Here is a 26,890-nt window from a genome sequence, read left to right on the forward strand (position 1 = left end):
TTCCTTTAGAGATTGGACAATCCTCTAAGAAGTGACACTCAAAACACTCATTGCATGTTAAAGAGAGAGATTTCTGCAATGAAATAGCATAAGTGCGAAATGCTTTGCATGGATTAATGGAAGAGCAGGTAATAATAGTAGTGAGTTTCATTTTCCTGATGCACATTTATATAAGTTTGTAATAGAAATTGGAAAAGGCAGCATGGTGTGGATAGAATGGGTTGAAATTCCTGTTTGGCCATGGCATCTCCATGGAGGAAGGTAGCAGTGGTAAACCACTCCTTGAACATCTCATATACTTCAAAGAACGTACTGTATTACAGTCACTATATTTTGGAAGGATAGCACACAACAATAAAGTAGTAGTTGTAGATTGGAATAGTCCTTGGTTTAAATTAAGCCTTCTTTAGAGCCACTGCTTCATGAACTAGATGAGACCAGATGAGTAATTTTCCTTCTGTGTTTTTAAATAAACAGTGCAGAGTGGGGGATGAGAAAAAAATTATGCCCAGGCTTGTTATCAATTTACTTTAAACAGCTTAAGAATGACATGACTGATTCTTAAGCTTCATGACACTGGTTTTAATTAAAGTGTTATATTCTTTTGTTTTATTCCTTCTTAACAGAGAGGCCTATAAAAGACTCTTATCTCAGCTCACAGAGGCTGGACAGACAGAGATACTGAAACTGGAAAATGAGACCCATTAGCAGCATGCTGATTGGTATTTGCAACACCATCATTTTATGGGATGTCGGCCCCTGGTGTAGAGTGCAGAATGCCTTGTCTACAGGTGAATAGCTTTTCCAGGGAGCTTCAAAACATGAACCTGCCCTGCATCCAGTTTGGAGTCATCATTTTAATACTGCAAGCAATATGGAAAAAGTTAAGCTGACCTTTCCTCTTTTAAATGACAGCTGCCAACTACTGAATCCTATAAGATGAAAATGCCCGTTATAGGAAACTCGGTTTCTAGCTGAAGAATGTTTTTTAAACATTTAACAAAAAATGTCAAAGGGGAAACAGCAAAGACAACCTCTCACTGTAAAGGTTTTGTTTTGTACCCTCCCTCTCCCCATGCTCTAACGAATCAATATCCTTTGGCTGTCAGACCTTTCATTCAGATATCCTGAGTGATAGTTTGCACATAAACACTTCCTATGAGCTGGGTGATGGCAAGGGGTTCAATCTAAGCAAGGCCGGGGTTAGGTCACTAATGCTTGAGCCTCCTTATGTTAACAGAAGAGCTTGTGTACGCATTGCACGGCATGGTGACAGCTGTCCTAGCTTTGTCCCTATATTAAAAATGTGTAGATGCGTGCTGCAGAATTGAACCTCTAACCTTCTCTCCGTTACCCTTGCATGGTTTTGCAGGTGGTGCAAAAACAAGCTTTGAGTCAGTTATAAGAACTCTAACCAAGGGCATTTATATGAATGTCACCTAGTCCTCTTTTTTTGGGTCCTTCCACCCCAGTCCAACTCTCTGTCATTGGTGTAAGAATCTTTGGCAAGTTCAGCCACATTCTAAAACATGAAGGAAATGCGTTACACAAATGTGTTTAAATTTCTTTTTAGATCTCATATGATTATATGGTGTATATAGTAAATTGAATTTGTTAGATATTTGAGGACAGTGATGAAAGTTTATTCTTCTAGTTCTAAGGCCCGTCATAATTCTCCCCATAATTTATAAATTTATTTGGTGCATGGAATTTGCAGTTCCAGTAAATGATACAATCTTGGCAACTTTGTGAGTATTCATTTGAATTGCACCACCACATTGTACGGACTTAGTGGCAAAACCAGTGAAACAAACTTAAGTTTTTAGAATTAATAACGACTGTGCCCCCCCTTTTTTGCATTTATCAATTACTGCCATGGAAACTTCCCTATAATCTTGTTCAGAGCCTTTCTGTATTGTTACAGTATTCTTATGTAAAGGTAGCAGATTATCTCTTCCCTAAATCAACTATCATTACTTCAGATAATTCAGTAACTAAAAGCCTCTTTTAGGCTACTTAATAGTGTAGAGCATAGATGTTCTTTTCATTATGAAAGTGACTTATTGAACCCACATTGTAGCTTCTTGTAAGCTCCTACACCTGGGAGGAGTTTTATTCATCTCAAAAGGCCTCCATTTCTAAAAGGTTTTCTTAAAAAGCCTCTTCAAGTGAGATGCCTTCAAAATCTATGTCTTTACCATTCACAAGATAACAGAAACAGAAGTCTGTCTTTAGCATTAACTTCTTGAAAGTGAAGCCTTTGACTTTTAAGAGAATAGAAGCATATATTGTAGCAAATTGTTTAACTTATCTGGACATCTTTTATTTCAAGCATAATTAATACTCAGATTTTTTAAAAAGAAGTACCACCTGTTTCTGCACTAGTACTTTGTGAACAATTATCTTTTAAAATGTTTGTAGTTAAGCAATAAGTTCAAAAGTCTGTGAAGCAACCTTATGACATTGTTTCAGATAACCACTGGCAAATGACTATTTGTGGACACAGGCAACAAGTATGATTTGCAATATTACAAGGGAAGATTATAAAGATGTGATTTGGACAATTATCTGGACTTGTACATAGACGATCTAAATGATTATATTTCTCACATGGCAGATTATAGAATGTACTGTATTGATCCATGTTGCTCTACCCATTAAATGTTAAAAGTTGGGTTAGGCCACACCAGAAGTCTGAAATCCTTTATATATAGTACAGTGGGGTCTCGACTTATGAACTTAATCCGTATTGGAAGGCAGTTCTCAGGTCGAAAAGTTCTTAAGTCGAATCTGCATTTCCCATAGGAATGCATTGAAAACCATTTAATCCGTATCTGCTCTTTTCGTCCATAGAAACTAATGGGAAGCTGCTATTCCGCCTTCTGCCACTAGAGGGGGATATTTTTCTGTTTTTCTTTTAACCTAAGATGACTTAGCTTTAAAAAAAGGGGGGGGGAAGAGTTCGTAACTCGAATCTAAGTTCGTAAGTCGAGTCCATATATTCCTATGAGAGCGGTTTGTAAGTCGAAACGTTCGTATGTCGAGCCGTTCGTAAGTCAAGACCCCACTGTAAAATCTTTTTGGTTTTACAGTTGTTGAATGCCTTCATAACATTCAGAGTCACGACCCTGGCCAAAGAACCTTCTTCCCAGTTGATTTATTTAGGGTTACAGAGATTCTTGAGATTTTGATTTGTAAATGCAAGTCTATTTACTGTATGGAAAAGGGGGTATTTGTATGTGAATACGAATGCCCCTGCACAGGTGGACATAACCGTCCACTGCTGTCGCTGGCTCAGTGATCCCTTTCAGTTGCTCCGGAGCTTGTAGTCGACTAGCCACTCCTGGCAGGAGGAGGAAAGGTGAGCCTCCCTGCCAGGCTGACGAGTGGCTAGTTGACCGTGAGCTCTGAGCAACTGGAATGAAGCGTGGAGCCAGAGGCAGCAGCAGATGGTCCGGTTCCAGGGGGGGCGGACTCTTGTTACGTCCACCTGTGCAAATAGCCCCATTGCTAGTATGAGGATCAGAAGATTCAATGGTTGATATCCCTACGTTATGGAGAACTAATCTTGGATCAGCAGCCCTCAGTTTTCTGACTTGGGTCCAGCTAAATCAAATGCCCTAATGCCAGGGTCCCCAACTCCCGGACCGGTACCAATCCATGGACTTGGAAGAATCGGGCCGCCAAGACACATTTTCGAGGGCTGAAGGAATGTGCACACACGCACACCTGCCTGCCCTCCCCGCCCACACAGATGCATGAACACACTCCACATGGATGGACGCCTGTTGCCACCCCCACACACACTGTCCTAGTGCATTCAGTTTGGCAGTCTGTGATTAGTGGACCTGAGTAGAAATTTACAAAATTTTGCAGTGGATGAAAGAAGACAGTAGATATTCTGTGTCCTGTGTGTTTATAATCATGGTATCTTGTAAGTGGCATGCCACTCAGAGTTTGAGCCTTTGACCAAAGTTTGAAGCCTTGTTCATGGGTCAGGCAAATAAGACACACGTTGTCTGATCCCTTTGTCCAGTCCATCATTTGATCTTTTTCTAATGTGATGACCATACTTTCTCTACGGCACATGGGCTTTCTAAAGCTTGCAGAACCCCGGAGAGGGTTTGGGACTATATTATAGTTCACCCTCTTTTCCCATAAAGTAAGTTTCTAACACTTGATATAAATCCCTATTTGAAATCTGTTTTGATCAATTGATTGGAAATTTATAAAACAACACACAGACCAGTATATTGTTTGAATCTGCATGATTCCTCTTTTAATGCTGGTCATACAACAGGGAATCCAGTCACCTCTTGCTCAAATGTAAAGCCATTATGTTGCTAATGGGCAGTCTTCATAGTGTAACTGCACACTAGAGACAGCCAGAGCAAAGGTGGAGTGCTATGGATGTAAGAGACTTTGCACGTGGCATTTTTTAACAGGATAGTGGTGACAGATCACATTTCTGCTGCAGAGTTTTGGGGATCATTTCTACGATTCAGTTTATATTTAGTTCCTTCTAAACCCCAGCACTCCTCATATTCTGTGCTCCTGTTATAGTGTCTGTATGCCTGCCAGGGCTTTTCTCCCCCTAGACCTTCTTAAATATGTCAAATTCAGAATCTGCTCACAGATTGAGAGATTCTGGTGAATGTTAAGCACGTCAGCACCTGAAAAGGAAATGTCCAGTATACAGTATTTCTCAACAAACATCAAAATGGTTGTTTGCAATACATTAAAAGATGAGGAGAAATGTGTGCAAATTTGTATTCTATACAAATTAATTCTATAATAAAATTATGCATGTATATATATATGCGATTTGCTACCAGTTTTTCTTCCCGACAGACTGTGAATACTTTGTACCCATCTAAATGGAATCATTCGTAAAGAAAACAGATAAGATACAATGCACTCAGTTTCTTTATTTTGTTCAGAGTTTAACTAGATATTTGTCTATATTCAAAGTCTTAACTGTGATGGATCTGGAAATGACTTGGAAGCAAACTTGCACTCCAGCAGACACAGGCCTATCTGCCTGCTTTCCAACCTCACATTTGAGCAACAATATTTAAAGCAGCTTCTTGTGCTGAAACAGGTGCAAGATGTATTATGCTTCTTGGCACACTTCCATATAAAGGCTTTATGGGGCCTTTAGATTTGCTCATTTGGCACACCAAAATCCACTAGCCAGAATCAAGTCAATGTCCTGATTAACTACCTGCATACTAGACAAATGTAAGGAATTCATATAGGCTACAGAGTGCCCTTTTTCCAACTCTCACAGCCACATTTTTTCCAGGTTTTTAAAAAAGTGTTCTTCAACTGCATATCAGATTTTTGGCCATTTCCTTGTATTGACGACTGAATGCAAATACTTGGCTTTCCCAAAATCTCTGTTAGATTATTCTGATTCCTTTATGCACAGAATAGTGGGGATGCCCTTGTTTCCTTGTTGATATGGCATATGCCTAACTTTAAGAGCATTTCTTGGTAGGTTTGTTCCACCCCAGCATGGTCCATTTTTTAAGGTTATTGTTTTTTCCCCATGAAAACTACGGTGATCAGTCTTCTCCCACCCAGATCTACCCGACATAGCCAGCAGGGACGGCTGAGGGGTCTGACGCTGAGGGAGGCCCGGAAGGAAAAAACAAGAAACTGGGCCTTCTCAGCGGTGGCCCCTCGACTGTGGAACACCCTCCCTACCAAAATTTGGCTGGCACCCTCGCTGGGCATTTTCAAAAGCCAGTTGAAAACTTGGCTATTCAAGCAGGCCTTCCCTTCAGTCAATTAAGTGATTCTTATTTCTTATTTTTTCTTTTGATCTATGCCATCTTGGAACTGTTTATTTTAAATTGTTAAAATTGTAAACTTATGATTTATATTTTATATTGCTTTGTTTTTAGCTATGTAATAATTGTGTATATTTTAAATTGTTTTTATTGTATATGTTGTGAGCCGCCCAGAGTAGACTATGTCTAGATGGGTGGCATATAAATGCAATAAATAAAATAAAATAAAAATAAATAAAATAGATACTCTAAGCCAGTGGTCAGGGAACAGGGGTAAATTACTCCAAATACGGTAAAAGTGAACATCCTGGGGGTAATGAGCAGAGCGCTACCCCTCCCTCCCACCCCTGCAGCCAAAGCTCAAATTGTAAGCCACCTTTCCCTGTTATTTCCTGGTTGCAGCAGGCACTTGTAAATCCTCCATTTGTTCAGAGATAAGCCTGCTTAATTGGCTACAGCTGTGGAACAGCCCGAGCAATCAATCAAGCAACGAATGACTGCTTCCTCCGGAAATGAATGCAAGTAAGCAGGAGGTGGGAATGGATCAAGTTAATGAGGGGAAGGAAGGTGCGAGAGACCAAGGGCTTCATCAAGCTTATTTAAATGTATGGAGAAAATGGATGGAGGGTGGGTGGGCGTGTGTGTATGTGTGAGAGAGAGACTGACTCAAAACTATGAAAAAAGGAACAGGCAAGGCTTGAATTAAGGTAGGAAAAAAGGGTGGAGGGAGGGTGGATGTTCATTTGTGTCTGTGTTTGTGTGTGTGAGAAAGAGAGAGACTGACTCAAAACTATGAAAAGAACAGGCAAGGCTCCAATTAAAGCGGGAAAAAAGGTGGCTTCATCAAATACTGTATCATTTCCTTCCTTTCAAATCAAGGGGGTAATGTTGGCTTATATAAATTTGGGGGGGGGGGTAAAAGGTAAAAAAGTTCCCTGACCCCTGCTCTAAGCAGCAGAAGCCGAAATGTTTATGAGTGGGTAGATGAAAATACCATCTTCAGTATTCTTTCACTGAAGAAAATCAGGGAGTGCCCCATCAATGCCTACTTGTCTTGTGTTCAAAACAACAGCAAGAACTGTTAGATACGTGTTCCAAGAAGTATACGGAGCATCTGGTTCTTCACTATTTTAAGTAACTCTTTAGGGAAAACTCCAAATAGGCAATAGTTAGCTTTTTAACTTCAAAGCAACAGACTTCCCCTAAACAAGCTTTCCTACAACGTTGTTTGAAAAGTACAGTACATTTTAAAGTTCAAATTTCAGGATGATGTCTTGACATGACTTTATTTTGTATTTACAGCTTTTGCTGTAGATACTGGAATTAAACAATCCATTTCCCTCACGTGTCTGCTAAATACTGTAGTTTCAGAAAGCCACTCTGGATCTGTACAAAGACAAAAGAACTCAAGATAGCTAAACAAGCTGCACTATTGTCTAAGCACTCCTGTCTTAATTCTATAGGGAGCAATCTTGAACATTGCAGCAAGGCTTTACCATGACCTTTAAGGTGTCTGTCTCACTCCTTCCTGCAATGTGACACTCTCTTGCTGATGGTAGTGCCTCATCTTTGTCTTTCCTGCTGCAAAAAGTATTACAACTACATGACTTTTTTGCTCAGCCTTTAGCCCACCCCCTTCATTGTGAAGCAAACATAAACACCCACTAGTTTTGAGGCTTACCTTGACGAGATGTGCTGAAATATACAGTTTTGAATTTTCAAGATCTCCTAATACCAAGGAAAAGCACTCAACATAAGCAATTTTCAAAACTTTACCAGTACAAACTCACCACAATTGTAGCCTTGTTTCTGAGAATTAAGTGGCTAAAATCCTGTTGTATATCTCCACCAGTGCAATAGGAGTGACATAAGAGATAGTGGTAGAATGCCCCTGTAGAGTTTATGCAAGCAATCTGAATTTGGAGCAACCTGCAGTTGAAGCAAGAACTCTATAATTAACAAGACTCTGTTGTTGTCGGTGAGATCACTCCTGTTGTACCAACAAATCTACACAACAGGATACTAGCTGCAGTTTTAGATGAAAAATAGAATCCAGTTAGTTTGCATCAGCTCAGTTAAAAGTTTATATTGTTCTTCATTCATTTCCTTGGACTTCTCTAGTGACAGAAGGAGCAAATAGTATAAGTAAAACTTACTTTGGGCTCCCTTTCAACATACTGCATTTTACAGTAATATACAGTCCTTAATAACTAACATTTTCTTTGCTGCGGTGGACTTCTGGAAATCAAGAAAAATGGCAGATCTTTTTGAGCAAGAGGTCAGAGAACTGCGCACCATGTTCCTAGAATACTGGGGTGAAGGATCTTAATAGATAAAGATGCTCACTCCTACTTGAAGGTAGGAAAGGGGGTTGGTCTAATTTTGACCCCTTTGGTTTTGTTCTCTCCTGGCTTCTATTGCAGGGAGGAAATGCAATTTTGTTTTTGTTTTCGTTTTTTCAGTTTGGGGATTCAAGATAAAATGAAGGATGAATGAAGAAATTCTCCTGTGAGTCATGCCACTCATTTCACACAGTGCCTATCTTGTGGTGAGGCACTTGCAAAGGCTGTAGGTTTGGGCAGGTAGAGTAGGGAGCAGGAAGAAAACAGGCTGCTATTCCATTAGAAGCAAAAGGCAAGGTGGGTCCATAGAAAACTTCCTCTTTTCCTTCTTTGCTAACATCCAGCACCTGTAAGAGTCAAGGAAGAGGTGGGTAAGACAACGATACATTAGCAGAGGGCAACTTTAACATTACTTGTGGATAATGGGAATTCCAAGTTGCTTTTAGGCACTGAGAAAACTGATTTTCCTATAAGCAGGAGCCTCTAGAGAGCCAGCCCAAAGCACAGCTGATGGGCGGGGTTTTGCAAAGATCGCAGGGAAGCCAGCTTCGCAAACCCCTGCCGACTTCAGCGCGCGGGCACTCTTTCTCTCCCCTTGCAGGTCCAGCCTGGGGAAGGAGACCAAGGCACCGCTGCAAGGGGTGGAGAGAGAGAGACGCCGAAGCACAGCTGATCGGTGGTTCCAAAATGGCCACCTGCTGTGTTGCCTCGCTTTAGAAGCACGGGCTGGATGGCGGATTTTCACTTAAAGGTGAGCTTTTTCCCCATAGGAACGCATTGAACGTGTTTTGATGCGTTTCTATGGGGTTTTTAGTCCCGCATAGCGGCGAATCCGTATAGCGACGATTTTTTCAGAACGGATTATCGTCGCTATGCGGGGCACCACTGTATATGAGTTAGGGAGAAGAAGGAATGGAAATCCAGAGTTGGCAGCATGCAACCAGGTGAATTATAACTAGGTCCTGTGTGATTGAATTATTTCTTTGTACTTGCAGGGGGGGGGATAACTGTGCCAATTGTATTTTGTAATCTGTTGTTTGTTCTAGTGACAGACCATCTGAACTGGCAGTTGGGCTGACAGTCTTTCAACGGCAGCCTCAAAATGCTCCTGGATTTTCAACTGGCCAGTGTAAAAAGGGAAGGCAGAAGCCATTGCCATCTAGAAAATCAGTTGGTAAATTAATTTTTTAAAGTCAAAATAAAATCCCTGGTCTTGAACTTGTCTACATATGGAAGGTTTTTTTTTTTAAAAAAAATGTTTTCTTAAATTAAAAACACTTCATAAATTACAAACACATACACGCACACACACCAGTGTAGGCAATAGGCTAGGTTCATTTCTCTGTCTCCAGCAAGCTGGTTTTCTACAGCTATAGAAAATCACCAGTATCTATTAAAGTACAGTACTTGGAGCATTTAAAAAGTGATACCCCTCTTTCCACAGAATACAGTCAATTGTGGCAGCTATTGTGCTTCAGGTGTACTCTGGGTATCTGAGGAATACCCTTAAGACTATATATCTGTGAAGATTCTCAGTCATCTAGGACTGAACAAACTACTTGGATGAGTAGTTTCAACCTAATGAGAAAGAAATCCAGTTGCCATGACTCAACTTCCAGATAATGCTTAAGGCTAGTTTGCTGAATGATGCACTGTAAGTAAAGGCAGAAGGAGCAGCCCTCCCTGTAAAAGAGGAAGCATTTTTAAAAGACACCTCAGATGAAAGGTTTAACAATACTGCATAAAACTAGACTTTGTTTTTCATGCATGTGGTGTCGTAGCACCTTCTTCTGATGAGTGTTAGTGTAGTGATGGATTCATGCTATGCATTTCCCACTTAACTGCAAATAAAAATTGTTAACAGTAACAGCTACATTGTATACTTAATACATTGGAACTTACTATGTGTGCGACTACACTGGAAAAATGTAGGAAATGCTACAGGTTTGGGGCAGGCTGATCCACATTTTTTCCAATTGACCACAAGACACAAAAGGAAATGCAAATCAGTCTGGAGTCCCACCCACAAAATTCAGTTTTCCCCTCCACTACTGGGGTGTCTATTTTTTTAAAGGATTAATTTGTATTGGTTCAGTCGTGTGATCACTTGAACAGATGCAGAAGAGCTACCGTGTCAGCATACAGAAACAGCGAACAAAGTGCCTCTTGGCAAAACTTCTCTTAAAGCTTAGAAATGACAAGAAAATACATTTTTTTAAACAAGGAAGAGCTTTAAAAAAAACATCTTGGTGCCACATTGCTTCTGCACTAGGGCAGTGGTTCTCTAACTGGGGACCCCAGATGTTCTCGGACTGCAATTCCCAGAAGCCTTCACCACTTGTTGTGCTGGTCAGGATTTCTGGGAGTTGCAGTCCAAGAACATCTGGGGACCCCAGTTTGAGAACCACTACACTAGAGCACCTAAAGAGTGAAAAAAGGAGAGAGAAAATAGAGAATGAGTAAAGGTGCACTCTATTCCTGTTCACAGCTTTTAACAGCTTATGAAATAGCTCTTCTGAAGCTGCACCACCTGCTGGGCTTCAAGAGAGTTACATTAACAAGCTCCAAACAAGGTTTTGCTGTGTGGCCAGTTACTACAAACTAAACCAGGGAAACCTGAACTCTTCAGTGCACCTCCAAAGTGAAATGGAATGTCTTTAGTTTAAAAACAATTCTAGTAATTAAAGAAAAGAAAGTCAAGAATTAAAAAACCACTGCCAAAGATGGCTCTGCTACTATTAAGTTTCGGGAGACTGAAAGAAAGGTGTGGCATACATACAGACAAAGCTTTACTGTGTAATGATCACCCTGTATCATTTGCAGAATTCCAACTGTAACCCTCTCAAATTTCCTCATCCTTTCTTCCATCTTTTTTACAAGAGATTTCTCCCCCCCCCCCCATTATGGGGGGAAGGGGAAGACAAATCAGCTGCAAAATGGGTGGAATCTAATTAGGTTGTTCCACAGATAGCAGACCACGAAGGAGGGACTCCCTCTGCCCTTGATTGATTCCAGAGGGTTGAGCAAACCTTCAGAACGCTAAGAGAAACTCAACAAAGTCACCCCCCATACTCTTCTCTTAGTAGAGCCACTGATGAGAGAAAAGGCCGTTCCTAATCCCCCTTACATCTGATCTGTTGATCGTACAAATAAAAGAATAATAATCCCCTTATTTTATACAATTGGGGTCTGTATAAGTCTGTATAAAAATGGGGGGGGGGAGAGAGAGCACGTAAACAGTAAAATATTCAAAAGACAAAAGCTGTGTTCCAATCATGTAAGTGTACATATCAGCAGCAAGGTGATCTGCACTTTAAAACAACAGGGTCCCTTCCTGCTCTGCAGTTCTAAGATTATAATTATCATAATGGAAGTTCCTGTTGTAGACTAAGTTCCGAGGATTCAGTTTAAAGCAAAATAAAATCAGACACAATCTAAAGGCATAGGTAGACCAACAGCAATAGAACAGTATAAAGAGCAGCAGCATTATGCAGGCAAGCTTCTGTAAAAATACTACGGAAGCAGAAAGTAGGTATCAGTAATGGTGGATAATGTAAGCCATCTACAGGTTTATTTACTTGGATGTGTTTTCTTTCCTGAATGCCTCCTTTTTGAAGTTGAAAGCAACTCTCATTGCTTTTTCCTATTAAAGGCATGCCATCCGTTTCAACAGTAAAGCTATAAAACATAATTTTGCAAAATTATGAGAGACTTCAAAAAATAATCAAAATCACTCACTTGGATACATGCTGAGGGTTCATTTGTCCAAATTGAATAACCACCAACTAAATATATTCTGCCGTTGTGAACAGCAACTCCAGATTCATTTTGGCCTAAAGTAAAAAAGTAAAATTAATTGCGGATGTTTGTTAATCTATTACAGAAAGTTAGCACTGCTTTCCTACAAGATACTGCAGACAGACTATGACATTCAAAGCTTTCAGATTTGCCAATGGTTTAAAGTAGAAAACATAGACTCTAGTCTCTTTTAAAATTTACAGAATAGGCTACACCTTTCAGTACTTCTCTAAATGTTTTAAATAAACACCAGAATACACATACACATACATTGACAGAGTGAAGGGTTTTCTTTTCCTGCTGTTGCACACATTTGCTCCCTTACTTAAAACACACACACAACTTTATCCCACTTCTCTTCCCAGCACAGTATAAAGAGGAAGCATTATTGTGAAGAGAATGAAGAAGTTCCACCACTGGAATGTACAAGCTATATTCCTAACCTCTTCCACATACCCAGTAAATTATGCATACTCCGTATCTTACTGGTGGCAACAGTGTTAGTCATCTTTAAAAAAGAGTCTCTTGAATTTGCTTTAAAAGTTCCTCTTCCTGTACTCTGCTCTTACAGCTGATCAGTAATAATTAACCTCTACCCAGTTATGAGTGAAAGGCTGAACTAGAGTACACCTACAGCAAATTTTGATCCACACACATATGGTGAATCTGCGACACAACATAAACAGGAAGTTTACTAAACTCCACACATGACTTTGAAACAGCTTGATACCCACCCGGATTTGCCATCTTAATTATATTGGTCCTATAGCTGATTCTGCCACTACACTGTAGTTTTTGTTGGGTTTTGTTTTTTCTTGTTGCTGACATGGCTTGCCTCTGCAATCTTGTACATTTGTTTCAATGGCAAACATAGATGAAAAGCTACTTACCTGTCAACATACTGAAGTTGCAGCGTGTCCACTGGTCAGCGTCAATATTGTACGAGTCTATGTGGCGGACAAGTATCCTATCATTGTTATAATCCAGGTCATTGCCACCTAAAACATAGAGCTTTCTTTGAACAGCAGCCATGGAATGGTAAACTCTCCTCTGCAACATGGGGCTGCGACTAAGCCATTTATTCTGGAAAGAGAGCCAAAAGAGAACTGGGTCTCATTAATTTTCTGCATTTCTAGGGAAAATACGACTTAATTTCCCGCTTATTGGAGCTTAAATAAGCTTACAATACACATCCTCCAAATACAATCCTATAAAACCACATCAAAATGTTATTTACATTGTAACTGGTAACTGCCTTTTTCTTTCATAATTTAACCACTCAAATTGACTCCAACTAATTACATTCTATCCAAAGGTTTGGTTAAGAAGAAATGCCTTCGCCCAGCCTCTTCTTACAATTTGTTAATGTGTTCCACTCTTTAAGGAACAGCAATGTTTGTAATCAGTATAAGATGAAATACAATTTTTGTGCTGTTTGAGGAGAGGATAGTAGTGAGTATGAAACAGTGGAAATCCTAAAACAATTGCTCTGTGTAGCCCCCATAATGTATAGCTATCCATTATATTATGTAGTATTTGACTAGGAGGAATTAATATTTGCATTAACAGTCCAGTCCCTTGACAGAGAACTATAGACACCATCTGCTTTGCAAAGCCTGCCTGCATCCCCTGATTATATCTTAGCTTCCTCCACAGCAGTGACTGCCAGGTAAGCCTCCAAGCACAGCAAAGGCAAAGAAACAGAGGGGCCTGGTGGGGTCATTCCTAATAAGCCAGTGTGTGAATACTAATCAGCAGTGGAGAAGCAGAGGTCACCCTAGCCTGCCTGTTGGCAGGTAGCGATGTGCTCGGTGGCAGATGGTAGGCATTATCAGCACTCCACAAAGGCCTAGCACGGAAGCAGGCACCAGCACCAAATGATAGAGCTATTGAGATTCTGTGCAAGACGCAAGCAGATGTGAGGTTCCTGCCAGTGCCCACCGTCTGCGATATGCCAACAGAATTTTTAAAAAGAGGCTGTGCGTAAAAACACAAACGTGTCCTCGCTACCTTTTAACTCCTTGGTAACTATCACGCCAAAGCCTGACTCAAAAAATAGGTTGAGGGCCAGGAGGTTGGAGGGCCTCATTTCTGACCCTAGAAGGCAGCACAATAAGGACACGCTTGGAGAATAGGGTTACTGGAAAGTGAAAGGCATAAACCAAGATATGATTTTACGGAGAGCCAGACCAAAATATATTCCTGTCGACATACGCATGAAACGTGTTTCACCACAGATCTCTAATACAGATATGTATTAACAGGCATCAGTCTTGTCAGTGGAAAAAGAGAGGTTACTTACCTGTAACTCTGGTTCTTCGAGTGGTCATCTGTGAATTCACACTAATGGGTTAATCTGCCTGCACAGAGGCTTCCAGAACCTTCTAGAGCTTAACACTCGTTCGCCAGGACCACCACACCCAGTGCACGTGGCCCTCCCATCCTGGCTAGTGCCTCAGTTCCCAAACTGCCTGCCACTAAAATGAAACAGACATGACGGACAGAGGGGAGGACAGGCACGAAGTGTGAATTCACAGATGACCACTCTCAAAGAACCAGAGTTACAGGTAAGTAACCTCTCTTTCTTCTTCGTGGTCTCTGTGAATGCACACTAATGGGTGATTAACAAGCTTACCTGACTGGAGGAGGGACGTCACAGAAGAACAGACGACAGGACCACTTGTCCAAATGCAGCATCTGACTTAGCTCGGAAGTCCAAGCAGCAAAGGTGGACGGCGTGGACCACGTAGCAGCCCTGCAGATATCAGGGATAGAAATGCCTCTGAGGAATGCTGCAGAAGTATCCACTGCCCTCGTAGAATGAGCCTTAACTCCAACTGGAAGACGCTTCTTAGCCAACTGATATGCCAAGCGAATGGTCAATATAAGCCACTAGAGATGGTTTGAGAGGATATAAAGCATCCTCTGTGTGGTAAGTGTGGAGAAACAAAAAATCTCTTGGATTTGCGGAAAGAGGCGGTCCTTGAAACATAGAGGGCCAATGCTCGCCTAACGTCTTAAGAGGTGGAGAGAACGTTCCAAGTCATTAAGAGGTGATGGAAAAAAGGTAGGTTAAATGATGGGTTGCTTAAGGTGGAACTCAGAAACAACCTTTGGAAGAAAGGAGACATTGGGATAAAGAGTGACTTTGTCCAGGTAAAATTGAAGAAAAGGAGGGTCGACTCTAAGCACAGCAACTCCTGAAGTTCTACGAGCAGAAGTAATGGCCACAAGGGAGAGGGTCTTGTAAGCAAGAAGGCGATTGGACGCTGTGGCAAGAGGTTCAAAAGGCCACGCCATCCAAAGATGTCCATGCGTGGTTGTCCCCATAAAGTGGTTAGCTGGTGAAAGATGGAGTCGTCGAGGGACCATTGTGCATCTGCGAACTGAGTCTGCTGAGAGAGTCCGCTATACCAGTGGTTTTTAACCTTTGTTACTCAGATGTTTTTGAACTGCAACTCCCCGAAACCCCAGCCAGCACAGTTGGTGGTGAAGGCTTCTGGGAGTTGCAGTCCAAAACTGAGTAACCCAAGGTTAAGAACCAGTGCGCTATACGACTGTGGTTAGTGGAGATATGAACTACTATTGGGAATATGTGGTGCTCGAGACACCACTCCCAGAGCTGGATGGTAAGGTAAAGCAAGGGAAGAGAATGTGTCCCACCCTGTTTGTTGAGATAAAATAGGGCCGTGGTGTTGTCTGTCATAATCTGAACAACGGTGCCGGTGACCAACAGTTCAAATGCACAGAGAGCCTTGAATACGGCTAGAAGTTCTAAGTTGTTTATGTGAAGCAGTTTTTTGGAGGGAGACCATAGAGTGTGAAACTGTAGTCCCTTGCAGTGAGCACCCCATCCGGTCGGGCTTGTGTTGATTGGGCAGCCAGTGCAGCATGGCCAGAGTAGGAGAGATATGTTGGTATTTTCTCACTCCAGTAAGGAGTCTGGCCACCGCATTCTACACCACATGAAGTTTCCGCATCAGCTTCAAAGGGAGCCCCACGTAGAGCGTGTTACAGTAGTCTAATCTAGATATTACGAGCACATATACTAAGGTAGTGAGCGCCCCCATGTCTAGGCAAGGTCGCAGCCGGGCAATCTGCCAAAGGTGGAAAAAGGCGGTGCGGACTACCAACGCCACCTGCGTTTCCATGGTGAGCGTCGGGTCCAGGTGTACCCCAGGCTATGGACCCCACTCTTCGTGGCCAGGGCCACCCCCCTAAACATGAGGGAGTTTCTCAAGCCACCATCCACATGGCCACCCACCCTCAGAACTTCCGTCTTGTCTGGGTTCAGCCTCAGCCCGTTCTCCTGCATCCATTGCAGTGCGGCCCCCAGGCAGCGCTGGAGGAACAGGACAGTATCACCTGCAGTTGGTGAAAAGGAGATGTAGAGCTGGGTGTCATCAGCATATCGATGACACGATGCTCCACACCCCCTGATGACCCCACCCAGCGGCCTCATATAGATGTTAAACAACATTGGGGAAATAGTCGACCCCTGTGGAACTCCACATTTGAGACTCCACGGGGCCGGAATACTCTCCCCAAGCTGCACTCTCTGGGGGCAGTCCTCCAAGAAGGAACGGATCCAGGCCAGAGCCAAGCCACCGATACCCAACTCAGAGAGCCTCCCCAGGAGGATACCATGGTCAACGGTATTGAAGGCCGCCAAGATGTTGAGGAGGACCAACAAAGATATTTTACCCCTGTCGGCCTCCCTCAACAAGTCATCGTACAGGGCAACCAAGGCCTGAAGCCCGACTGAAATGGATCCAGGGCATCTGTTTCATCCAGATGTGCCTGAAGCTGGTCAGCCACCACCCTCTCGACCTCTTTGCTCATGAAAGAAACATTGGCGATGGGCCTATAATTGCCAATTTCATCCACCGCCAAATTAGGTTTCTTTCTTATGGGCCTAATGAGTGTCTCCTTGAGGGCAGAGGGAAACCTGCCCTCAAGGAAAGACCCATTTATTATTGCAGTGGCCCATTCTGTTGTTATCGGCCTGGCTGCTTTGATTAGCCAGGCTGGGCAAGGGTCCAAGGAGGAGGTGGTGGCTCGACAGCGGTCAAGCACTCTGGCCACAGAATCAGGCATGACAGGCTGAAAGGAGTCAAGGGTTACCGGGCAATATGGAGCGCTGGACATCTCTGCTTGACTCACTGTGTTCAAAAAAGGAGAGAGGTCCCGTCGGATGGCCTCCACTTTAGATTTTAAAAAGGCTGCAAACTGGTCAGATGAAAAACTAGGGGGAGGCCTATAATCCAGACCAGTTCTGGATAGGTCACACACTATACGGAATAACTCCACCTGCTGGTTGGATGCTTCGCTTATCCAGTTAGCGAAGTAAGTTCGACAAGCAGCCTTTACCTTAGACAGGTAAAGGTTAGTTGCAACCCTAACAGCTATCCTATTATAATCCGTCAGGTTCTTCCTCCACCTACGCTCTAGCCTTCTATATTGCTTCAGTGCTCGAAGCTCCTGGTTAAACCAGGGCGCTGGCCGAGCTCTACGATGGAGAGGGCGTTTAGGCGCGATCGTGTCTATAGCCCTGGTTGCAATGGTGGACCAGCTATCAACCAGAGCATCGACAGGAGCACTAGCCAGGTCCGCCGTGACCCCTCTCATGACATCCTGGAATCCAGCAGGATCCAGTAGCCTTCGAGGGCGGACCATAGAAATAGGTCCCTGCTCCTTGTGAGGGGGGGGAGAGCCACTGTGAGGTTACATTTTATCAGGTGGTGATCTGACCATGACAAAGGGACCGACACGAGGTCAGTCACCATCAGACCACACTCACTCCAACTGGTGGAAAAAAACAGGTCCAATGTGTGGCCACCCACATGGGTGGGACCGTTGACATGTTGGGACATGTTCAAGGAAGCCATGGTTTCCAGGAACTCAAGAGCTGGCCCCATAGCTTCTGCCCCCGCATGCACGTTGAAATCACCCAAGACCAAAAGCTTTGGGGATCCCAACAATGCCGCGGAGACAAAGGCAGCCAGCTCCGGAAGGGAAGTGGCTGGATTGCGGGGAGCGCGGTAACCCAGCAAAATCCCAATACCATCCCTGGCCCCAATCGACATGTGGAGTGCCTCTAGACCCAGCTTTACCACCGAGGAGCGCCTAGTAACCTCCAAGCTGGATTTATAAACAATGGCTACTCCCCCCGGCCCTCCAGTCTACCCTGATGTTGGATGGCATAATCAGGCGGGCAGACAAGAGCCAGGGGAGGACCCCCTTCTCCGCCAATCCACGTCTCGCCAATCCAGGCATTCTCTTGGATTATATGAGGCAGGCAGTGGCAAAGCTAGGAAACATTACTTTTTTTGGTAGTATAATTTCTGAAATCTTCTAACCAGCAGTGCAGTGGAATGTCACCCTGCTAATGGGTCCCTGGAAATCTGAACAGGAGACAGAGCCTGAAGTTTTTCTGCTCTATACTTATAATAATTTCATCAGCCTGTGCAACTCACATTTCCTTTTGTAGACTTGGAAAAGTTGGATGGCATAATCAGGCGGGCAGACAAGAGCCAGGGGAGGACCCCCCTCTCCGCCAATCCACGTCTCGGTTATGCATGGCAGGTCTGCATCCACCTCCAGGTTAAGATCGTGAATCACCTGGGGCTTGTTGGATACAGACCTGGCATTCAACAGTACCAGAGTTAGAGTGGATGGTTGGCTGGGCTGGCTACCTCGATACTGAGGGTTGGTCACAGTCTCAGAACAATGAACAGCCGTCAGACAACTGTTCATCGTTTTTCTGACACGAGTAGGAACTGTGCCAACGCCATATTTCCCTCTACCCATGATCACCGGGATGTTCAGAGGTCCCTCGCTGGGCAAATAGGCCCTCCACTCCATATCAAAAAAAGGAAAAAGGGAGGAAAGAAAAAAGAAAAAAGAAAAAGGAAGTACCCTAAATTAATTCAACAAATTAGATAACACAATAAATATATAAGTCAATTAAAGTGCTATCAGTTAGAAATCCCAAATTATAAGATACATTATAAGATACAAGAAGCATCAAAGACACCAAAATCCACACTGAGAATGGTATTATCGTTGTCATTTCCCTCCCATGAGAGACAGCTAAAAGTCGTTGTTAATAGTCTTAAGAGAGCAAGCAGAGAGAGTAAGTCCAGGGAAAGGATTTCTCATTCGAGCATCCAACATGGCCATTTTCTTAACTTGACCGGCCGGCAAACCCACAGCAGATAGCTCTCACTCCCTTGATCTCTCTCCCACGCGGGCGTCTCAGCTCTCTCACTGAAGACCTCCCTCCGAGAGCCTGGGACAAACTGCTCTGCTCGCCAGCATCCACAGCACACACACGGACAGCCGCAGGAAACCCAGCAATTTCTGGCTTCAGACTCCAGTCTCAGGGAGACTCTTAGGTCTCTCCCCAGCAAAGGTGGAACTATGTCTTCCGGGGGTCGAGCGAAGAGCTTCCGAGCTCTGCTGAAAGCCGCCACAAACTCCAGAGGCTTCACGTTCTGAGCTCCGGCTCCAATGTTCACCACACTGCAGCTCTTCTTTTCAGGGGAAAGGACCCAAGCCGCTCTCAGATTGCTCCCCAGTGAGCTGTGGCAGGCAGAAGATCTGCTCCCCCCAACGCAGGAATGCTGGTCCAGTAGGGCCCTGAAAACACCTTTGGCGTCAAAGGGGGTGAGGCAATCAGGAGTAGCAGGGCTCAGTCCTGCAAAATGGAGGGAGATTGAGCCAAACTCCGGATGGCAGTTGGTACCAGCCCAGCCACAGTTCTTACTGACTCTCACCCAGTGAGTTGTGGCAGGTAGAAGATCTTCCGCTCCCCCCAGCACAGGAATGCTGGTCCAGTAAGGCCCTGAAAACACCTTTGGCTTCAAAAGTCCTCTCCTGATGTTGGGAGGGGGTGAGGCAATCAGGAGTAGCAGGGCTCAGTCCTGCAAAACGGGGGGAGATTGAGCCAAACTCCGGATGGCACTTTGACTTCAAAGTGTTAATGCTTACATATAAGGCCCTAAACGGTTTAGGACCCCGATTCTTGGCGGAACGCCTGCTCCCGCCTACTCGGATCACCCGCACGAGCCAGGAGGTGAGGCTGAGGAGCCTAACGCCGAGGGAGGCCCGGAAGGAAAGGACACGAAACTGGGCCTTCTCAGCAGTGGCTCCTCGCCTCTGGAATAACCTTCCTCCAGTGATTTGTGCGGCCCCTACGCTGGGCACTTTTAAGAGTCAACTAAAAACATGGTTGTATGTTCAGGCCTTCCCCCCGTCAATATTTAATTCTTTATTTTTTCTTTCATTTATTATTTGTTTTATTATTGTATGTGTTATGGACTGTTTGTAAAATCCTTATGTTTTATCATATACACCTTATTGGAAGCCGCCCAGAGTGGTCGACTAGACCAGATGGGCGGGATATCAATCAATCAATCAATCAATCAATCAATCAATCAATCAAACAAACAAACAAACAAACAAACAAACAAACAAACAAACAAACAAACAAATAAATAAGATTGTTATCTATATGGTAAGTTAGAGAGGTGCAAAGGGTCTGCCCATGAAAAGATTGGCTGGTGCGTTCCACCATTGGAGCGGTGCTGCAAGTTCTGGGGTGACCCTCAATAACATGGAGGGTGGGTCTGATATGGGATTGAAGAGGGACAAGTACTAAGCCTGAAGGGTGCACATTTTCAGGTGGGCATGTTGGATGACTGATGTAGATGCTAGGAGTCCGAGGAGGCACTGGGTCTGAAGCGTGGTGACTAATGCATGTGGCTTGAAGTACTGAAGGGCAGCACGGATCTTTGTAACATGGTCTTGGGGAAGGTAGGCTCACGCTTTGCGGGAATCTAGAACTGCGCCTACATAGTTCACCTGCTGTGAAGGTGTAAGGGTGGATTTGTAGTCCCAGGTTCTCGAGGAGGGGAAAGGGTGAAATTCACGTCACGGAGTGCTTGAAGAAGGGAGGGGGCCACCACTAGCCAGTCTTCAATGTATGGGAAGATGGAAATTCCCTGAGTGCGGAGATAGGCTGTTACTGGGGCCATGCACTTTATGAAGACACGGAAAGCAGTAGAAAGGCCGAAAGGAAGGGCCTTGAATTCGTAGACAGTATTTAGGAGAGAGAATTTGAGAAACTTTCTGTGATCCTGGTGTATATTGATGTGAAAATAGGTGTTGGTTAGGTTGATGACAGTGAACTAAATGTCACCCTGGAGAAGAAGTAAGATGTGTTGTAGAGTAACCATGCAGAAGCGTTGCTGAAAGATGTAATAATTCAGGTCCTGTAGGTCGAGGACAGGGCGGAGACCACCATCTCTCTTGGGTACCGTGAAGTATCTGGAGAAAAACCTGAGGTCGGCGTCTGGTGAGGTGACAGGTAAAATAGCATCTTTTGAGAGAAAGGATTGAATTTCTAGGCTGAAAACATGGGATGGTGGAGTGAGGACTCTCCTTAGAGGTGGGAGGACAGCGAGTTCTATGGCGTAACTGGCAGCAATGATAGTGAGGACCCACTTGTCGGTGATGATGGCAGCTCAGGCTGAAAAATAGGCGGCGAAGCAAATTTGATGAGGATGTGGTAAGTGGAGCGGGGGAGAACGGGTGACTTGAAAGTCAAAGATTCTGCTTTGGTTTTTTGTCAGGGCAACAAAAGGACTGATGGGGATGTTGACGCTGAGTGGAATGGCAAGTCTGGAAAGTGGATGCAACCTGAGGTTAGTATCTCTGTTTATCAGGAAAGGATCTGCATTGCTGGTAAGGATATGGGTGCCAGCATTGGTAGCGCTGGGGCCTGTAATAAAGTTCCATGCAAGAATCATCCGAGATATGAGCTGAGCGGAGCCAAGCATGTCTTTGAATGGCAATGGCTGTGGCCATGTACTTCAAAGTAGCTTCTATTACGTGCCTTGCTGTGATGCGCTCCTGGAGTGCGACAGCCATGGTATCTTGATGGAAAGTGAGGCCTCTAGATTTATATTCACTCTTAGCCAATTGAAGAGAAGGAAGTGCTTTGTTCCATAAGAAACGGTAGTATGCACCCATGGCTGCAAGGTAGTTAGCAGCGCGTAATGTAAAGAATTCTAGGGAGTATACCCGACATCCAATGATGTCAAGTTTCCTGCTTTGTTTTGAGTTGCATCAACTATGACCGAGTTTGAGGGCGGATGCTTGGATAGAAAAGCCGTATTGTCTCCATGAGTTTCGTATAAATTGGAGGATAGTTTAACACATTTCAGTACCAGTGTAGTAAAAGAAGGAGGTGAGGCATGCTTCCTCTTTCTGGAGGACTTCTGAGCTCTCGGTATTGGTACTGGTACTGAGGAGTGATCTGCCGAGGAGGACTGATCATGGTACTGCAGTTGGCATGGAAGAGGAGAGCCAGAACCAGAATCGGAATAGTAGTAGGAGTACTGAGGGCGCTTAGGCTCCATATAAACCTCTATATTGGGACACCAATACCAGTATTGACGGTGATGGTATCGCTGTGGCGGGAGCTCATAATATGCCGGTGGCTCATAGAGGGTAACCCTCTTGGCATGACGGTGCTGTGAAAGTGAATCATGGGATGCAAGTAATCCTGTCAACGCCTGTGGAAGTGGTGCGTCGACATCAGTAGGACCAGTCTCTGGTGTATGGTGTGCCTTTCGGGTCTGCTTGTGTGGAGGTTGTGGATCAGCGATGGAAGCTGAATCTGACTGACACTCGGAGACAGAGCAACCCGAAGGGGTCGAGTGGTCATAGCAAGGCAGTACTATAACCTTAACCGAAGTATTAGCCCATGAGGGGGACTGAGCCAAAAGAGGCGAAGGTGGTTGGCCTGAAGGTGGAGGCAGAGAATGGTCATTTTCCACAGATATGGAATTGAGGCAAATAGTTTGCGGCTCTTGTAACTGGATGGAAGAGGCCATCTTGTCCTTCTGGTGTTTGGAGGATTGAGAATAAGAGGACGATTTCTTAGGCTTCTTTGGTTTGGACTGTTTGTCCAGTACCGGAGGATACTTCAGTACCGGTGTAGACTGGTGCTGAAGCACCCATGGTAGACTTAGTGATGGTCTTAGACTTAGATTTCGATTTTGTCGAAGATGCAATCGAGGCTCCTGGGGAAACCGATTGAACCTGAGAAGGTGGTGCAGTTTCCACAGTTGACATGGGACAAAGGGAACGTTCCCACAAATAAGATCGTAGGTGTTGCTGCCTTAGCTTAAGTGCCTGTTTTTGTAAACTTTTTACAAAAAGGGCAATAAGCCGGTTGGTGAGCTTCGCCCAATCAAAAGAGGCAGGAATCGTGGCCGTCGGTGAATGGCATTTTATTGGGACACAAAGCGCACCGTTTAAACAGTCCAGAGGATGCCATAAAAAATTAAAAAATAAAGAAAGGGGATTCGGGGGGCAGAAGGAAGGAATAACAAAAAATCTCACTATCCGAAGATTTCTTAACAAGAAAATTCCTTTTTCAAAGCAGGGGGTGAACGCAGCTTGTCTGAGAGAAGGAACCTCAGCGGTGGCAAAAAGGAACTGAGGCACTAGCCAGGACGGGCAGACCACAACACTAGGGGGCGGTCCTGGCAAACAAGTGTTAAGCTCTAGAAGATTCTAGAAACCTCTGCACAGGTGCAGATTAACCCATTAGTGTAGATTCACAGAGACCACAAAGAAGAAACTTGTGTTTCTATATAAACACAGGATTAAGGATAGGTCACTACTGTACTAGGGATTCAAGCTCTTTTCCTGAAGCCATAAATCACCATTTATCTGCCAAGTTGTGGTGAGAAGCAGGAATGTGCCATGTTTGGCAGGAGTGAGAAATTAGAGTAACTCAAAAGGAAATTCCTGCCACCAAACTTATTACTATCTTTAAGGATAAAATGGATTTAAAACCATGTATATCATCTTCACCCTGAGCTCCTAGAAGGAAACATGGAACAAAAATATCTATGTACTGTACAGCAGTGGTCCCCAACCTTGGGCCTCCAGATGTTCTTGGACTACAACTCCCAGAAGCCTTCACCGCCACCTCTGCTGGCTAGGATTTCTGGGAGTTGAAGTCCAAGAATATCTGGAGGCCCAAGGTTGGGGACCACTGCTGTACAGTACTTAAAAGAAGTGAAATATGGTGGAATTTGCCTTGTGATATACTATCTCAGCATTGTATATTTCCAGGACTCCGTTTGACATTCTTGGCAGGGATGCAGGAAAATGACATGCTGCATTTTTTGTCTGTTCCAGTGATGGTGAATGGAAGCATGGAGGCATACATGCAGTGCAATGTACATCCAACCACATGGGAAATTCCACCAAATGTACTTCTTTCATGTAAATAAATTACTACTATATTGATAAGAAAAACAAGAGTTTTAGCACTTTGTAGACTTACAGATTTATTTCTGTGTGAGCTGAAAATTAACCTCATTTGTGTCCCATGTCTCTGTCTGAGAGCTTAAGAGGTGATTTCCAGATCCCTTTCTTTCTTTCTTTCTTTCTTTCTTTCTTTCTTTCTTTCTTTATTTATTTATTTATTAAATGTATAGCCCGCCCCTCTAGACCATGTCTGACAAAGCCCTTGCAGTGAAGAGGAGGCCTGAGAAGGAATGACTAACCAAGCTCACCATGTGAGTTTGTGGCTGTGTGAAGATTTAAACCCAGCCCTCTCTCGACCTAACATGATTTTTACAACTACACAAAGGGTGAGTGGAGAATAAGACACACATTGCCTTCACTGTGATTTCACTTTTATAATTAAATTGTTACATACATTTACATCCTACTGTACCTTTATTCCCGTGTGCTGCAGGCAGCACAGCTTTCCTCCCCATGTAATCTGTACAACAGCCCTATAAGGTAGGTCAGAGTGAGAGAGAGAAACTGACCCCAAGTCACCAGCTGAGTTTTGTGGAGTACATGCAAATTTTATCTTCTCTGATACTGGGGAAAAAACTGGCAACTGCTGCATGATTTTTTGTTACTGCAGAACAGTAAAAAAAATTAAGTGTTTTTTGTCAGCAAAAGCATTCATGGTTTTCTATGTGAAACTCTGGTGCTCTGCATTGGAAACCTTTTACTTTGTGCAAAATACAAAGCTTTCTTGCACAAAACATGCAGTTTTTTCTCAAAATCCTGAACTACGAAAAGTGCACAAAAATACTCAATCTAACTCAGGTGGGGGGGTGAACTTTTTTATTTTAATTTTTTTTTCATTTGTGCTTATAAATTCTCCAACTGGACTTCCAGTTACGGAATCCCAAGGAACTGAGCTGGAAAAGGCAAGATCTCTCCAAGATGCTCATCTCAGCAGAAGACTTAAAAACAATCAATGCACACACATAATTCTTACATATAATCTATACCCCACACAAGGGTACAAAACATCCCATCTGCAGAGAGCTCCCCAAGAGAGAAATAGAATAGATGAGGTCCTGAGAGGATATGTAGGCAGAACAGTCTTTACCCTGAGGGATGGACAAACTGCAGCCCAAACTGCAAGGAGCTTACCTTCAACCAACCCCCCAATCTTTGTGCCCCCTGAATCTGGTCATTCATGCCCCCCCCAAAGTGAAATATTGCTCTCGCAGCAATGCTTCACATTTTAAACATACTCCAGGCCACCACTGGACTTAATAATAATAATAATAATAATAATAATAATAATAATAATAATAATAATAATAATAATAATAATAATAATAATAATAATAATAATAATAATAATAATAATAATAATAATTTTTGAACTTGAAGTGACTTCCAGTATTCTGGAGTTTTGTTTTTGTCACCACTACCACACATACCATTTTTGTGCTTTGGTGGTCTTTGTGGCTCCCAAAGAGTTTCTTGAACATAAAATCACACTGCAGACTTGCCAAAGTTGCCCATCCATGGTGGGCCTCCTTGCACCCCACTACCACCCAGAACGCACCTGAGACTGTCCAATTTTAGACACTATGTAGGGACAGGTTGGGAGACCACCAGGGATGCAAGGTATCCTGCCTGGAGAGCTAATGCCAGTCAGACTGGGCAATACTGGGCAAGGTGGCCTGACTCTGTAGAAGGGCCCTTCCTAGGTCCCTATTATCTCTTTCCAGCTACATTCTTTCTCCATTGTATGCAAGTTATTAGAAACCCGCAGCTTGAAAAATGTGCAATGCAGAAGGACACCAATCCCAAGAGTGCTCTAGTGAGCTGTACCCAAACATAGTTGAGCCTGGGGGGAGACCAAATCTGCCTTGAGTCTGTGGGGATGCCCACTGGACTACTTTGGGGGAAAGTGGGTTCCCCCATCATGAGACAAGGCAATGTGTGGTGATAATTGGACTGTGTGCTGTAAGATTTCTTCATGCAAGCAAATATCTGTAGTACATAAACTTACTTGTGAAGGGTCATAGACCATTAGTCTGTTCTGATATTGTGCTGTATTTGTTACGCCTCCTGTAATAAATATTTACAGTGTTACATGAAAAGTAAACACAATTCAAAGTACATCAAAGCAAACTGTATATTATCTACTATTAGGAAACCATTCTGCAGATTTTTTGCCACGTTGTTTGCAGAACATATGACTTCTGGCAGGTTCCACTTCCCAGTCCTCTCATTCTTCCAGTAACCAGACAATCATCAGCTAATGCTGCTTCAAGTGCCTCAAACCATTGCTGTGCAAAATAGTTCACATTCTTGTGAAGCACCCATGGACACACCCACCCATCACATATAATTTCTCATGGCCAATGGGAACTGAAAGCCAACCTTATTTGGAAACCCATCTTGCCCTCCTCAATGTAACATAATATGTGTTTTTTTCCCCTGCAGGGTGCTTTAAAGAGGACTGCAGCTTTTTCATGCACCATTTCCCACAGCACTTACATATAGACAGGTGCAAAACATACATTAGGCTAAGTTCTATTTGGTCAACTTAACAACAACAGCAAACGCAGAATGAGAGGGAGAAGGTATTGGAAGCACAGCAGAAGG

At 43.6% G+C, this 26,890-nt stretch overlaps 2 protein-coding genes across 16 annotated transcripts in view; one reads left to right on the plus strand and one right to left on the minus strand.

Annotated features, from left to right (window-relative positions):
• Positions 1–2,686, plus strand: part of MMS22L (MMS22 like, DNA repair protein) — a 113,882-nt gene extending 111,196 nt beyond the window's left edge. For all 3 annotated transcript variants that reach the window (XM_020782627.3, XM_020782707.3, XM_078380297.1), the window contains exon 25: positions 627–2,686. In XM_020782627.3, coding sequence (XP_020638286.3) covers positions 627–708 — 82 coding nt within the window. In that variant the 3' untranslated portion in view covers positions 709–2,686. The remainder of the gene's footprint in view (positions 1–626) is intronic.
• Positions 2,687–4,253: 1,567 nt separating this feature from the next.
• Positions 4,254–26,890, minus strand: part of KLHL32 (kelch like family member 32) — a 114,228-nt gene continuing 91,591 nt past the window's right edge. For 9 of the 13 annotated variants that reach the window (XM_078380308.1, XM_078380307.1, XM_078380316.1 and 6 more), the window contains 4 exons: positions 26,292–26,350; positions 12,826–13,018; positions 11,876–11,970; positions 4,254–8,484 (listed from right to left, as the gene is read on the minus strand). In XM_078380308.1, coding sequence (XP_078236434.1) covers positions 8,323–8,484; positions 11,876–11,970; positions 12,826–13,018; positions 26,292–26,350 — 509 coding nt within the window. In that variant the 3' untranslated portion in view covers positions 4,254–8,322. Of the gene's footprint in view, positions 8,485–11,875; positions 11,971–12,825; positions 13,042–26,291; positions 26,351–26,890 lie in introns of all 13 variants that reach the window. The other 4 variants (XR_013538524.1, XR_013538523.1, XR_013538522.1 and 1 more) reach the window with 3 other exon arrangements.

Source organism: Pogona vitticeps, chromosome 1, assembly GCF_051106095.1.
Source record: "Pogona vitticeps strain Pit_001003342236 chromosome 1, PviZW2.1, whole genome shotgun sequence".
Lineage (NCBI taxonomy): Eukaryota > Metazoa > Chordata > Lepidosauria > Squamata > Agamidae > Pogona > Pogona vitticeps.